At 48.2% G+C, this 13,448-nt stretch overlaps 1 protein-coding gene and 1 pseudogene across 1 annotated transcript; both read right to left on the bottom strand.

The window, feature by feature from the left end:
- Positions 1 to 6,442: 6,442 nt before the first annotated feature.
- Positions 6,443 to 7,291, bottom strand: LOC109766439 (protein PROTON GRADIENT REGULATION 5, chloroplastic). Its single transcript, XM_020325203.4, has 2 exons — positions 6,909 to 7,291; positions 6,443 to 6,825 (listed from the first exon to the last, which is right to left on the bottom strand). Exons 1-2 carry the CDS (start codon positions 7,170 to 7,172, stop codon positions 6,721 to 6,723), a joined length of 369 nt encoding a protein of 122 aa, XP_020180792.1. The 5' UTR covers positions 7,173 to 7,291; the 3' UTR covers positions 6,443 to 6,720.
- Positions 7,292 to 11,514: 4,223 nt separating this feature from the next.
- Positions 11,515 to 13,448, bottom strand: part of LOC109766441 (probable inactive histone-lysine N-methyltransferase SUVR1) — a 181,786-nt pseudogene continuing 179,852 nt past the window's right edge.

The following is a 13,448-nucleotide window of genomic DNA, read 5'->3' as shown; positions in this document are numbered from 1 at the left end:
CTAATTACATTTTGATCACGAGATATAGCAACAATTTTTAACTCTCTATCTCCTTGAAGTAAACGCTTGATTTCACCGATCAAAGCCGCCACCGGTGATCTATTAGTACCATGCTCTTGTATCATTGCTGCTGCTGAAAGCTGAATAAAACGGTTGCTTATTAATGATTTGGTGCAGCATACAAGAGTATATAAGAGGGTACAAACCGACTTGGGGTAGGGGTACAAAACTGACTTGGACTAGAAGTCGTATACCATAATGACTACTCTAACATCCCCCCGCAGTATCAACGGCAGGCTCGACGACGTTGAGACTGAAGCAGATATCTTGAAACGGCTTAGTAGGCACTGCCTTGGTGAAAATGTCAGCAAACTGAGCCGTAGAGGGAACATGAAGCACCCGAACCTGACCAAGAGCAACCTTTTCACGAACAAAATGAATATCAATCTCAATATGCTTTGTGCGTCGGTGTTGAACTGGATTGCTGGTCATGTAGACTGCTGATATGTTGTCACAGTAGACAATAGTGGCCTGCTCAATAGGCCTGTGTAGCTCGGAGAGTAACTGCCGAATCCAGATTGTATCTGCAACGGCATGTGCCACAGCGCGATACTCAGCCTCGGCCGACGAACGTGAGACTGTAACCTGTCTTTTCGAAGACCAAGAAATCAAATTGTTACCAAGAAAAACACAAAAACTGGAAGTGGACCTTCGAGTGTCAGGACAACCAGCCCAGTCTGCATCAGAGTATGCGGTAAGCGAGTTTGGAGAAGAATTATTGAGGTGGAGACCATGATTGAGAGTTCCTTTTAAATACCGAAGAATGCGTTTAACATGATTATAGTGAGGAACCCGGGGATCATGCATATAGAGACATGCTTGTTGAACAGCAAAAGAGATTTCAGGACGAGTAATGGTGAGATATTGGAGAGCACCTGTTAGGCTACGATAGAGAGTAGGATCGGAAAAGGGTTCACCGGTAGCCGAAAGTTTAAAACTAGTATCGACAGGAGTGCGAGATGATTGACAGTCAAGCATACCAGCACGATTAAGAAGATCAAGAATATACTGGCGCTGGGAAAGAAAAAGGCTGGAGGAATCTCGAACAACAGCAATGCCTAAGAAATGATGAAGGAGTCCTAGGTCAGTCATAGAAAATTCAGATCTAAGAAGAGAGACAATATGATCTAAGAACTTTTGAGAGGAGGCGGTAAGAATGATATCATCTACATAGAGAAGTAAATAGGCAGTGTCAGAAGTTTGATGATACACAAAAAGAGAGGTGTTGGAGAGAGATGGAGTGAAGCCTATTGTTTGAATGAAGGAGGAGAAGCGTTGAAACCAAGCTCGTGGGGCCTGTTTAAGACCGTAGAGAGATTTCTGAAGAAGACATACATGAGTTGGAAAGGATGGATTTTCAAAACCCAGAGGTTGCTGGCAGTAGACAGTTTCTTGAAGGGAACCATGGAGGAAAGCATTTTTAACATCAAGTTGGTGAATGGGCCATGAAGAGGAGACAACAACACTAAGAACGGTGCGAATGGTGCTAGGTTTAACAACAAGAGAGAAGGTTTCTTCGTAATCAATTCCTTGTTGCTGAGAAAAGCCACGACAAACCCACCTGGCTTTATATCATGAGAGGCTCCCATCGGAGTGGAAAATTTGGCGAAAAATCCATTTGCCAGAAACAATATTTGTATTGGGAGGACGAGGAACAAGTTGCCAGGTGTTGCTTTGAAGTAAAGCATTATATTCTTCTTGCATGGCAGCGGCCCAATTGGGATCAAGTAGAGTAGTTTTGTAATTCTTTGGAAGAGAAGGGAGAGATACGGAGGTATGAAGGTTTAGGCGGTCTTGGGGTTGATGAAATCCTGATTTGGCCCTAGTACGCATGCGATGATCATTAATCGGGGCTGCTGTAGGAATAGCACGAGGGGGTAAGGTGGGTACTGGTGAGTCCGGCGCAGCGGAAGAGTCGGACGAAGGAGTAGGGCTGGGTGGTGGAGTGGGAGCAGGGCTGGGTGGTGGAGTGGGAGTAGGGGCCGGGGGTGTTGGGGAGGGAGCAGGGGCCGGGGGTGTTGGGGACGTCTCGGGTGGGGTGAGTGTATGGTTGGGATTGGCTATGGTGGTGGTGATAAGTTGTGTTCGGCAGGTAGGGGAGTATATAGTTGGAAAGGACGGGGAGAGGGGGTGTTTGCGGAGCTAGGGGTGTTGGATGGTGTAGTAGTGCGCTGTGAGAAAGGAAAAATGTGCTCAGCAAACGTGACATGACGAGAGACATGAACGTGTCCGGTGTGAAGGTCGAGACAGCGATAGCCTTTGTGCTCGTCAGAGAAGCCGAGAAAAGCACATGGGATAGAGCGTGGTGACAATTTATTTGCAGAAGTGGCGTAGGCATTGGGAAAACAGAGACAGCCGAAAACACGAACCGCGGAGTAGTCGGGGTGGGAAAGAAAGAGGGAATAATAGGGAGTAGTGTTGGGTTTAGTTTTAGAAGGTCGAATATTTAGAAGGAAGGTGGCCATGTGTAGGGCTTCAGCCCAAAACTTGGGAGGCATAAATGATTGAATGAGGAGAGTGCGAACTATATCATTGAGGGTGCGAAGAGAGCGTTCTGCTTTACCATTTTGAGGGGATGTGTAGGGACATGAGAACCTAAGCAGGATGCCATGTTGTAAGAAGAAAGTACGATTTTTAATGTAATCAAACTCGCGACCATTGTCACATTGGATAAAGCGAATTGGGAGGAAGAAGTGAACAAACACATAGCGTTGAAAATTAAGGAAAAGAGAATGGACCTCGGATTTGTTGCGTAGAGGAAAAGTCCAGACAAAGTGGGTGAAATCATCTAGGATAACAAGGTAGTATTTAAAACCCGAAACACTTGCAATGGGAGAGGTCCATAAATCACAATGTATTAATTCAAAGGGATATGTGCTACAAGAACTAGAGGAACTAAAGGGAAGACGCACATGTTTGCCTAATTGACAAGACTCGCAAAACACAGAATTATGAGAGTCCCTATTACATGGTATGGTAAATTCACTAAGCATAGAAGCTAAGACGGCGGGGTTGGGATGGCCCAAGCGACGATGCCAGAGACCGGCGGAGGCCAGCATGGATATTGGAGGGGTGGCGGCAGGAACTCCATTAAGAGAATAAAGATCACCGGAGCTATTGAAGCGAGCGATCTCGGCCTTGGTCAGGTAATCCTTCACAGATAAACCAAAAGGGTCAAATTCAGCCGAAACTAGATTGTCGCAAGTAAATTGGCGAACAGAGATAAGATTTTTAATGAGGGCGGGTGCAACTAGAACATCGCGAAGTAAAAGAGGTTTGGTGGAAGAGGGAAGTTGAGCCTGACCAACACAATATATAGGAATAGATGATCCATCTCCAAGGATAATGGAAGGGAAAGGAGATTTAGTGCAAGAAGATAACCAATTACTAGATGCAGACATATGACTAGAGGCCCCTGAATCAAAGATCCAATCCGTACCTGAGTTTCCTTGTGCAGCAAAGTTATTCATGGCCTGGAGAAAGGCAGCTTGATCCCAGCTCGGCGTCGCTGGTGAGGGTGGCGTCGGAAGCAGTGCCGGCGGATACGATGGTGAAGGCAGTAGGGCCGGCTGGGGGGTGTAGTAGGCATTGGCCGGCTGTGGTGGGGGTGGCGTCAGGAGCAGGGCCGGCTGAGGTGTGTAGTAGGCGCCGCCGTCGGTGGTGTAATGACCATAAGGAGCATACGTCGGGGCGGCGTGATAGGCATTGGCCGGCTGTCGGGGGTTGAGAACCCCGGGAGCACCAGTAGGCGGCCGAAGGCCGGGTTGCCAGGCACCTGAGTATGCCGGCGGAGCACCGAGGGTGGACCGAGCGGACCAGGGCATTGGCCATGCTTGAACAAGCCCCGTCCAAGGATCATGAGGAGGCCGCCATGCAACCGCAGATGGAGCACTGGTGGGTGGTGCAGGACTCGATGCTGATGATGTCGTAGGCGGAACCGAACGAGTCGACGGCGGCCTGTAGATAGGGTTTTTGCCGCGGTAGTTCGGACTAGGACGCCAGCCTGGGGGCGGTTGAATAGATGACGATGCGGACGGCCCGGCGGTAGGAGCCGGCATGGAAGGCGGCGCTGGTGTAGACGACAGAGGAGGACGAGCCGCATCATGAAAGACCTTGGGGCGAGAGTCCTTGCGAGCTTGTGTTTCCGGCGCGAGTTGTAGCAAGGAACGAACTTCAGCGAAGGTAGGAGGGGGCCGTATCATCGGTATGAACGAGGCTTGCTTGTCAAAGTCTTCGCTGAGGCCGACGACGACTGATACCATGAAAGCTGAATAAAACTGTTGCTTATTAATGATTTGATGCAGCATACAAGAGTATATAAGAGGGTACAAACCGACTTGGGGTAGGGGTACAAAACTGACTTGAACTAGAAGTCGTATACCATAATGACTACTCTAACAGCTGCAACTGAACAATCTGTCTCAAGGATGAAAGGGGCGAGCTCCACTCAAGAGCAAGCGCAATACCTTCCATACATGCTAGAACCTCAGCTTCTAGGGCGCTGGAACAGGTAAGCAGGAATCTGCACGAGGAGAATATTATGCTACCAGTGTCATCCCTTAGAATCATCCCAACACCACCATTATTGTACGCTTCAGAATACGACCCATCTATATTGAGTTTCACCCAGCCCATCTGCGGGGGAGCCCATGATTCGACCTCTCTCAATTTTGATATCACATCCAGGGTGGCTTTCCGTTGTGCACCTTCATCTATCACCATTTTCCCTTTTGCAAATTCGCCCCGCGGGATATTTTCGGTCATTGGTTGGACGGTATTTCAAAGAGGTTGAAAACGCTAATAAGGGTGAGAGCGTATGCCTTAATGTGGTCGCTATGACTATGTAGAAATGATTTGGTTTTTAATAACTAAAATGCTTCTCCTCTGTAGGTTATTTTACGGTGTACGCACTCGCTTGCGTGGTCTACGCTACAACAAGTGGAGTACCAACCGCTGTTTAAGGCGGTGTGTACGCGGTTGGAGCAGGTGACTAAGGAGGTTTTTTCCCAACATGGGTGGCAGCATAACCTCCGGATCGACCAACCACCACTTTCGCTATAGGCATAGTGTCGGTCTATAGGACTCTATTGTTGCCATTTTGTTTCTTTTGTTTCTGTCAAACTTTTCGGGATTGATTATGTACATCTTAGTTATGCAGAGGCCGGGTATTACTCATAATATGTTATATCAGCTTACTGCTATATTTTTTAGATAATAAAAACTTAAAGAAAAAAATATGTATCCTCAAGAGTTTCTTCTTTCCATGCGAACTAGAGATTCAAACAGGCTCTCTCACGAGGCGCTACCGTTGTAAATAAAGGAAAGAAGATATATTTGGTCTCCAAACCTTGTACATATTTTGCTTGCTTGTATTTGATGTCGCACTCTAAAGATTTAGGGTCCTGATAATGCCCATATATGTGGCATACTAGATATCCGCCCACACACCGTGTGCGGTGTGAGCAAGAGGCAGCCCACACAGACTGTGTGTAGGCGAACATTAGAATTGCCCACACCTGTAGGCGCAGCTACTTCGTGCCACACATCCAACAAGTACTAATCCCCATCCCGTGCGTGCGGTACGAAGCAAATATGCCCACACGTCCTGGTGCATCTACGTTAGGTACCTGTGGGATGACGATTTAGTTGCCATCCGGGATGGCAGATGTAGTTGTAAAAGCATGGCAACTCTCTTTGTTTTGGTTAAAAGTTGCCATGTCTAATTTATGGTAGTTGTCGCGCGCAATCAAACCATAGTTACAGTGTGTGATTAACTACTTGCCACATATGGTTAAACAATAGTTGCCATGTGTGTTTACCTACTTGCCACCTGTGGTCCAACCATAGTTGTCATGTATGATTAATCATAGTTGCCATGTGTGTTTATCTGGTTGCCACATACGCGCAACTGGAGTTGCCGTCTAGCAACGAATCATAGTTGTCATGTGTGTTTATCTAGTTGCCACGTACACGCAACTGCAGTTGCCATCCAACAACGTACATGTGCCGTCGCCCACACGCGCATGGACTAGGCGATGGCTGTGTCGGCAGAAACTAGTTCGCTCACACAATGCAGCTGGTGAACCGCGTGCTGCGGGGCGTGTAGGCGAACTCTCCAACGCCCACACACGATGATGCCCACGTGACCCTCAGATTCTAACAGATTCCTTTAGGATTCGTGTAAAACAGAATTAACGTGAATCAAGACGAGATTTTTTTAGGATTCGTGTAAAACAGAATTAACGTGAATCAAGACGTGCAGGTGATGTGCAAACATGCCATACGTGTGGGCGTTATCATTTGGGAAGATTTAAACGGGATTTCTCACGGACAAGGCGTGACGGATCTAGTGTATATAAAAAGGAGTAACGAGACAACGGGATTTATCAAGTAGCATTGTGCATATATATACTCTACCGCTGAGGTCATCAGTAGAGGATAGATACATCATCTGTCCATCCATCCATCCACATGGAACTGAACTGAACTTTAACTGAACTCAGTGCTGTCTCCACAAGAGAAGAGAAGAGAAGAGAAGAGAGGAAGAAAAATTATATAAGACTAGTATACATACATGCATGCATGCAATCTCCAACTCCAAGGAATTTCCTTTTTGCTAGTAGAAAAGGTAGGAGAAGGAAGGGGGGATTGTGAGGTAGGTCAAGCAAGGAATCCGAGCTTCTCTCCATTCTTCTTGGCGAGGCGGATCAAGCCCTGCCTCTGCTTGGGGTCAGCGCCGATGGTCTTACAGAACTCGGTGATCACCTGTTTAGTTTATTTGGTTTTCGTATGTCAATAAATTGATATTACTCCAAGCAAGGGAGGGAGGCTAGAGGTAGGTACTGTACCTGGGAGTGCAGCGCGATGGCCTTGCCCCTGAGCTGGTTGAAGCGCTTGCGTCCGACGATGTTGCGCACCACCACCACCAGGGGCGCGAAGATGCCCTTGCCCTCGTTTACATTGCCCATCCTCGCCGGCGTCCGAAGGGGCCGCGTCGACCGGGGCCCCCGCGCCGACACCGACATGGCCAGCGCCGAGCAGTGGTCGTCACCGGACACAGAGCTGGACCACGTCGGAAGAGCTCGCAGCCCGTAGGAGACGGACGCAGTCATCTCTGCTCTCCTTCCTCTTCTCCGCTGTGCTGTGCTGTGCTGTGCCGTGCAGAATGAGAATGGGGGGATATGGTAGCCAAGACGATGACGGACCGCTGGTATCCAGCCAAAGCCTCTCTCTCTCTCTCTGTGATTCCGGTTGTAAGGGGATGAGGAGTTTCTGGGCAGGAACGGAGGGCCTATGCCCTGCCACCACGTCATCTTCCCTTGGTCTTTTCCATTTCTCTGTCACGTCATCCTTAAGTCGATTCCACCAGAGTGAAGTCTGTTTTAAACCCTAAATTCATACAGCTCGTCGGAATCGAACCCTCACGTTTTAATCCCTGAAATTGGTACCCTGACCTCTGGGATCCCGGTCAATATCAACCTTGCATCCACCCTAGAACTGTTTGTCGCACTGACAAAAGTCTATCCCGGCTGGGATTACTAGGATCGCTCCCTGACTCAGCGGCCCTAATATCCATCTTCTTCTGCTACTGTTGCCTGGAGCTGCCCGAGCGACGATGGTCACCACGGCATGCATGCCCTAAAGTCTCCCATGCCCGTGCGACGATGTTCACCACGGCAACGTGTTCTTGTGGTTTCACGTCTTTAGTTTAGCTCGTCGCGTGCTGAAGTTTAGTCGAGCTAGCGACGATGCTCATGCCGGAACCGCGTGCCGGCCAGGTGTGCGCGCAGGTCCAGCGTGTGTTGTGCCACCGGCCTTTGCTGTACGTGTGGCTCAACGTGTCCACAGCGTGTGCATCGCCAAGTTTCGCCAGTACAACTCGATCAAGGCTAGCGGCGGTGTGTAGCAAGTTGCTATGTACGTGAGGTCGTGAGCTAGATGCTGAAAAAACCATCCACCTGCTTGCCTGCTTCAAAGCCAACTTTTATGTGAAGTGAAAGTACGCTGCCTAACCCACCGCATCGTGTGAGTCAGCTTAGCATCATAGCTAGTGTTCGCCGGAGAGTAGTCGGCGACGATTCGGCGTCTTGGTATTGTGCGTGTTCACCCACGGTGTCATGCGCCAGCACGATCACCGTCTCGTACGGCGGAACCAGCTCCGAGCATCCGTTGCTCACAATCAACGCGCGGTTTGAGCACGCGCCTGTAAATCGCCGCACCACACAGTTGTGATAGACTGATAGCCGAGGACCTGGAGCACGAAGCCGAGCAGGCCAGCGTAGCCGTACAGCGCAGCGTCGCGCACCTCCTGCTGGCCATCGCCATGACAGAGGTCGCTGGCACGCAGGTCCGCCGCGTCGGCCCAGCGGCTCGCGCCGCCCCGCTCTCCCTCATCTCCGACGTGCAGACATTTTCCACCGCGTCGGCACGCACCGGCCACCTCCACGTCATGCGCGCCGTTGCAGGCCGCCCCCTCGCAGCTCCGGTTCTTCCTCTCACCTGTCACGTCTCGCCACAAGAACTGCCGCCGGCCACGTCGTGCTCTGCATGGAGCGAACCTCCATGGATGCCCCCGCGCGAGCCATGAAGACTAAGGAAACCGCCAGAACCGCGGGCGCCCTACATGCGGACCTCCATAGATTCCAGCGGTACAGCCGCAGGCTCTGGTTTCAGGAGAGAGAGAGAGGGGGAAGGGGATTGGGATAGAAGATGGATATGACGTGGGGCGGGGATGTCAGTGAAAGTAGTGTGTGATCCCGGGCGGGATGGATTATTTCCAGATGCGTCAAACAGGTCAAGGGCTGATATTGACCGGGATTATAGAGGTCGGGGTACCGATTTCAGGGATTCGGACGTCGGGGTTCGATTTCGACGAGCCCTACGAGTTTGAGGTTTAAAACAGACTTTACTCATTCCACCAAGCCTAGCAGATGGCGACTGTGAAGCACAATGCCAGTTGGAAGTAAAACCAACTATACTAGTGCTAGCAATGCAATTCAAAAAAAAAAACTAGTAGGAGTACTAGTAGTAATGTGGAGACACCTATAAATAAATACAGAAACTAGAATTAACATGGAAAGAGAAAGAAAAAATATGCAAAATAAGCTCGGGCAGTGAAGCAAGTTAACTGCAATTGCTAGGTAAACTCCGGACGCACAACACAGTGACAGACTAAAGAGACATATACTAATTAAGTTCCACTTGCTCTGCATCAGGCATTTTTAGTTGGTTTGATAAGGACCCGAACCTTGATGGCGAGATCCGATCTGTTGTTGCGGCCCGATCTTTCGCGACACTCCACCACCAGCAGTAACAACCTCTCGCCCGTGCACGCGATGTACACGAAGTAGAGGGTTTGAACCTTGCGGCCCATCACGAAAAAACCAATCTAGATGGCGGTACTCACGTGCAAAACAATTTCCACAAAGAGAAATCGCAACACAAAGGTTTTTTAAAGATCCCTCCAAAACTTGATACGGGTATCTATCCTGAAAAACACATTATCTCTATTTCATAAAATATAACCTGCCCTTTACAATGACTGGACTGTGGCTATTTATACAAGCATAGCCGAATCGTACATGATTTGTCCAACACGCTAACCAGACTCCTAATCCAAAGGAAAAACAATGACCTACCAAAACAAAACGACGGACATGATTAAATCTTAGGAAACAAAAACAAAAACAAAAACAACTAGTACGACTTCTTATTTGGTGTACGTCACCTTCGGGTCTGCTTCCAGGTGCCCCCCAGCCGATGGTCTTCAAGGAAAGGTAGCTTCATGTACTGTTAGATCCAGATGATGCATGGCCGTACTTCTCCTTGCATGGCAGGAATATAAATAAGAATCCTGCGGCACCTTTTTCCTTTCAAACCAATGAACTGAAACTCTATCTCTCCAACTAGAATCCCACGTATACTCATCCATACGTACATCTTTGTTACTTGGATATGCATGGCTCAATGGTTGGAGGAAGTTCTCACGTAGCTCCTTTTCCTTAAGAAACAAATCATCATGTTCAACAGCCAACGCCTTGGCTGTCTCGTCATCTTCACTTAACTGAAAATAATTAGGAGTGTAAATATTTCGCCTTTTTGATCCCACCACATCCTCAGCATCACCCATGTTTGTATCATCCTCTCCTCCTTGAATCAAAACTGTCCTCGGTTTTGAGTCAATCTCGTCAATAATATCTTTATGTGCAGACTGAACAGCGGTCGTAATTCTTTTAGCATCTTCGACCTTTTTCTTTACTTGTGATGCAGCTTGAGCAATATCTCGCTTCTGACGATCCGTCTTATATTGATCAAAAGTGTATGTGTCAAGTGGTACATATTGTCCACCGTGAACAAAAGAAAATTCTGCAACTGAATGATATGTTAATTGTCTTTTATCAGTCCATGGTTTTCCTAACAGCAACGAACATGTATGCATGTGCATAGGTAGCACATCACACATGACCTGATCACCATATCCACATAAAGTAAACCGTACCTCGACGCGATGCATAATCTTGACAAACTTATCCTTCCACCAAAGCTCATATGGTTCTGAATGTTCAATCAAAGACAGATGCAAAGCATCAACTATAGTCTGACTCACCAAATTCATACTGGAATAACAATTCATCAACGTTGCACAACTCGCCGGTCCGACGCGCACACGCGTAAAGCATTGGTACCAAGGCAATGCACGCAATGGATCCTTCTCCACCGCCATCATTATTTGCGAACTACAATCTTTTCTCATGATAAAAAAAATATCATTTGTGACTCGAAGAAACCGACTGTACCGTGAACAACCTTGCTCTGAATACCACTTGATAAGGACCCGAACCTCGATGGCGAGATCCGATCTGTTGTTGCGACCCGATCTTTCACGACACTCTACCACCAACAGTAACAACCTCTCGCCCGTGCACGCGATGTACACGAAGTAGAGGGTTTGAACCTTGCGGCCCAGCACGAGAAAACCAAGACGGCGGTACTCACGCGAAAAACAATTTCCACAAAGAGAAATCGCAACACAGAGGTTTTCTAAAGATCCCTCCAAAACTTGATACGGGTATCTACCCTGAAAAACACATTATCTCTATTTCATAAAATATAACCTGCCCTTTACAATGACTGGACTGTGGCTATTTATACAAGCATAGCCGACTCGTACATGGTTTGTCCAACATGCTAACCAGACTCCTAATCCAAAGGGGAAACAATGACCTACCAAAACAAAACGACGGACTTGATTAAATCTTAGGAAACAAAAACAAAAACAACTAGTACGACTTCTTATTTGGTGTACGTCATCTTCGGGTCTGCTTCCAGGTGGCCCCCAGCCGATGGTCTTCAAGGAAAGGTAGCTCTACGTACTGTTAGATCCAGATGATGCATGGCCGTACTTCTCCTTGCATGGCAGGAATATAAATAAGAATCCTAGCTGCACCTTTTTTCTTTCAAACCAATGAACTGAAACTCTATCTCTCCAACTAGAATCCCACGTATACTCATCCATACGTACATCTTTGTTACTTGGATATGCATGGCTCAATGGTTGGAGGAAGTGCTCACCTCGCTCTTTTTCGTCAAGAAACAAATCAACATGTTCAACAGCCAACGCCTTGGCTGTCTCGTCATCTTCACTTAACTGAAAATAATTAGGAGTGTAAATATTTCGCCTTTTTGATCCCACCACATCCTCAGCATCACCCATGTTTGTATCATGGTTTTACTACATCCAAACCCCAAAGTATGACTGGCTGACACCGCCCCTTGCATCTATCTACAATCATCATAAGGCAACAAACTCTGCGCCCTGTTCCTGCCAACACTCTTCTTCCACTGCTCTTGACCGAATGCAAATCCCTCTAGTTCTGACTTGCACTTGCCCTGGTCCTCTTCCCTACCAATGACAATCGTCATATGTCCAAATTAAGCACACCACATCCAGTCATCAGATGACTTCTGACGGCAAAAAATGCTTTAATAAGCAGTAAAAAAGGGTGGACGTACTTGAATTCTTGGACCGCCGCGACAGTACTTGCTTCCACACATGCAGTCGAATGCTTTATTGAGGTCATCAGTACCATCAAAATCAATGCCATAATCCTGAAATCACAACTCTTAAGTGGGTGATGGTCACTCACAACAAAACATATGGATCTTTTTTTTTGCGACTGCAAAATATATGTATCTGAGCCAGCAAAACTTTTTTATCTGCTCTACATGCACAATTTGATATTTTAAGTGTTGCCTGAAATAAGGCCGCCCAAACATCAGCCTCTTAATTTGACCCAAAGGTAGGTGTCGGCTCAACATACTAGTTAAATTGCTGAATTCAGTGAGCACCTTAATAATATACCCCTTCGGCCAAGAGGGCATGATGGTCAAGTTTAAAACTAATCAGATCATTAATCATTGTACGTATGGGTATTCCAGATCTAGTTCTCGTCATCTACTCCTACATACATATTCACCTACTATCTTCTACTCCCTCTCCGACGCGAACAGTGTTGGGGAACGTTGCATGAAAAACAAAAAAATCTACGCACACGCAAGGTCTATCCATGGAGATGCATAGCAACGAGAGGGGAGAGTGAATCTACGTACCCTCGTAGACCGTAATCGGAAGCGTTTATTAACGCGGTTGATATAGTCGAACTTCTTCGCGATCCAACCGATCGAGTACCAAATGTACGGCACCTTCGCGTTCAGCACATGTTCAGCTCGGTGACGTCCTCGCCTTCTTGATCCAGCAAGACAGCGAAGTAGTGGATGAGTTCCGGCAGTACGACGGCATGGTGACGATGGTGTGTGATGCTATCTCCACAGGGCTTCGCCTAAGCACTCCGAAAATATGACCGAGGGACGAAATTGTGGAGAGGGGCGCCGCACACGGCTGAGAGATGGTCGTGGTTATGTGTGGCGCCCCATCCCACATATGTATAGGTTGGGGGAGAGGGGAGGCTGCCAGGAGACGCCCCAAGTGGGGCCGAATCCCACTTGGGCTCCTGGCCCTAGCCCCCCCTTCCTTTTATAAGCGCGGGAGGAAGGCATGGGGAGGAGGCGCCCCCCTTCCTTTCTCTCATGAGGAGGGAAAGGCAGGAGGGGCCAACCCTCCCCCGTTCCTTCCCCTAGGGCCGGTCGGCCAGGTAGAGGGGTGTACCAGCCCCTTGTGGGCTGGTGTATGCCTCCCCTTGGCCCATTAGACCCATAGACCTCCCGGGGTTTCCCTGAACCCCTTCCGGTGATCGATCACTACCTGGTACTTCCCGAAACTCTTCCGGTGTCCATATAGTATCATCCTATATATCAATCTTTTCCTCTGGACCATTCTGGAGCTCCTCGTCATGTCCGTGATCTAATCTGGGACTCCGAAAAACATTCGG

This window comes from Aegilops tauschii, chromosome 7 (assembly GCF_002575655.3).
Source record: "Aegilops tauschii subsp. strangulata cultivar AL8/78 chromosome 7, Aet v6.0, whole genome shotgun sequence".
NCBI lineage: Eukaryota > Viridiplantae > Streptophyta > Magnoliopsida > Poales > Poaceae > Aegilops > Aegilops tauschii.
Note: the sequence above shows the minus strand (reverse complement) of the source record. Positions and strands in the feature narration are given on the sequence as shown.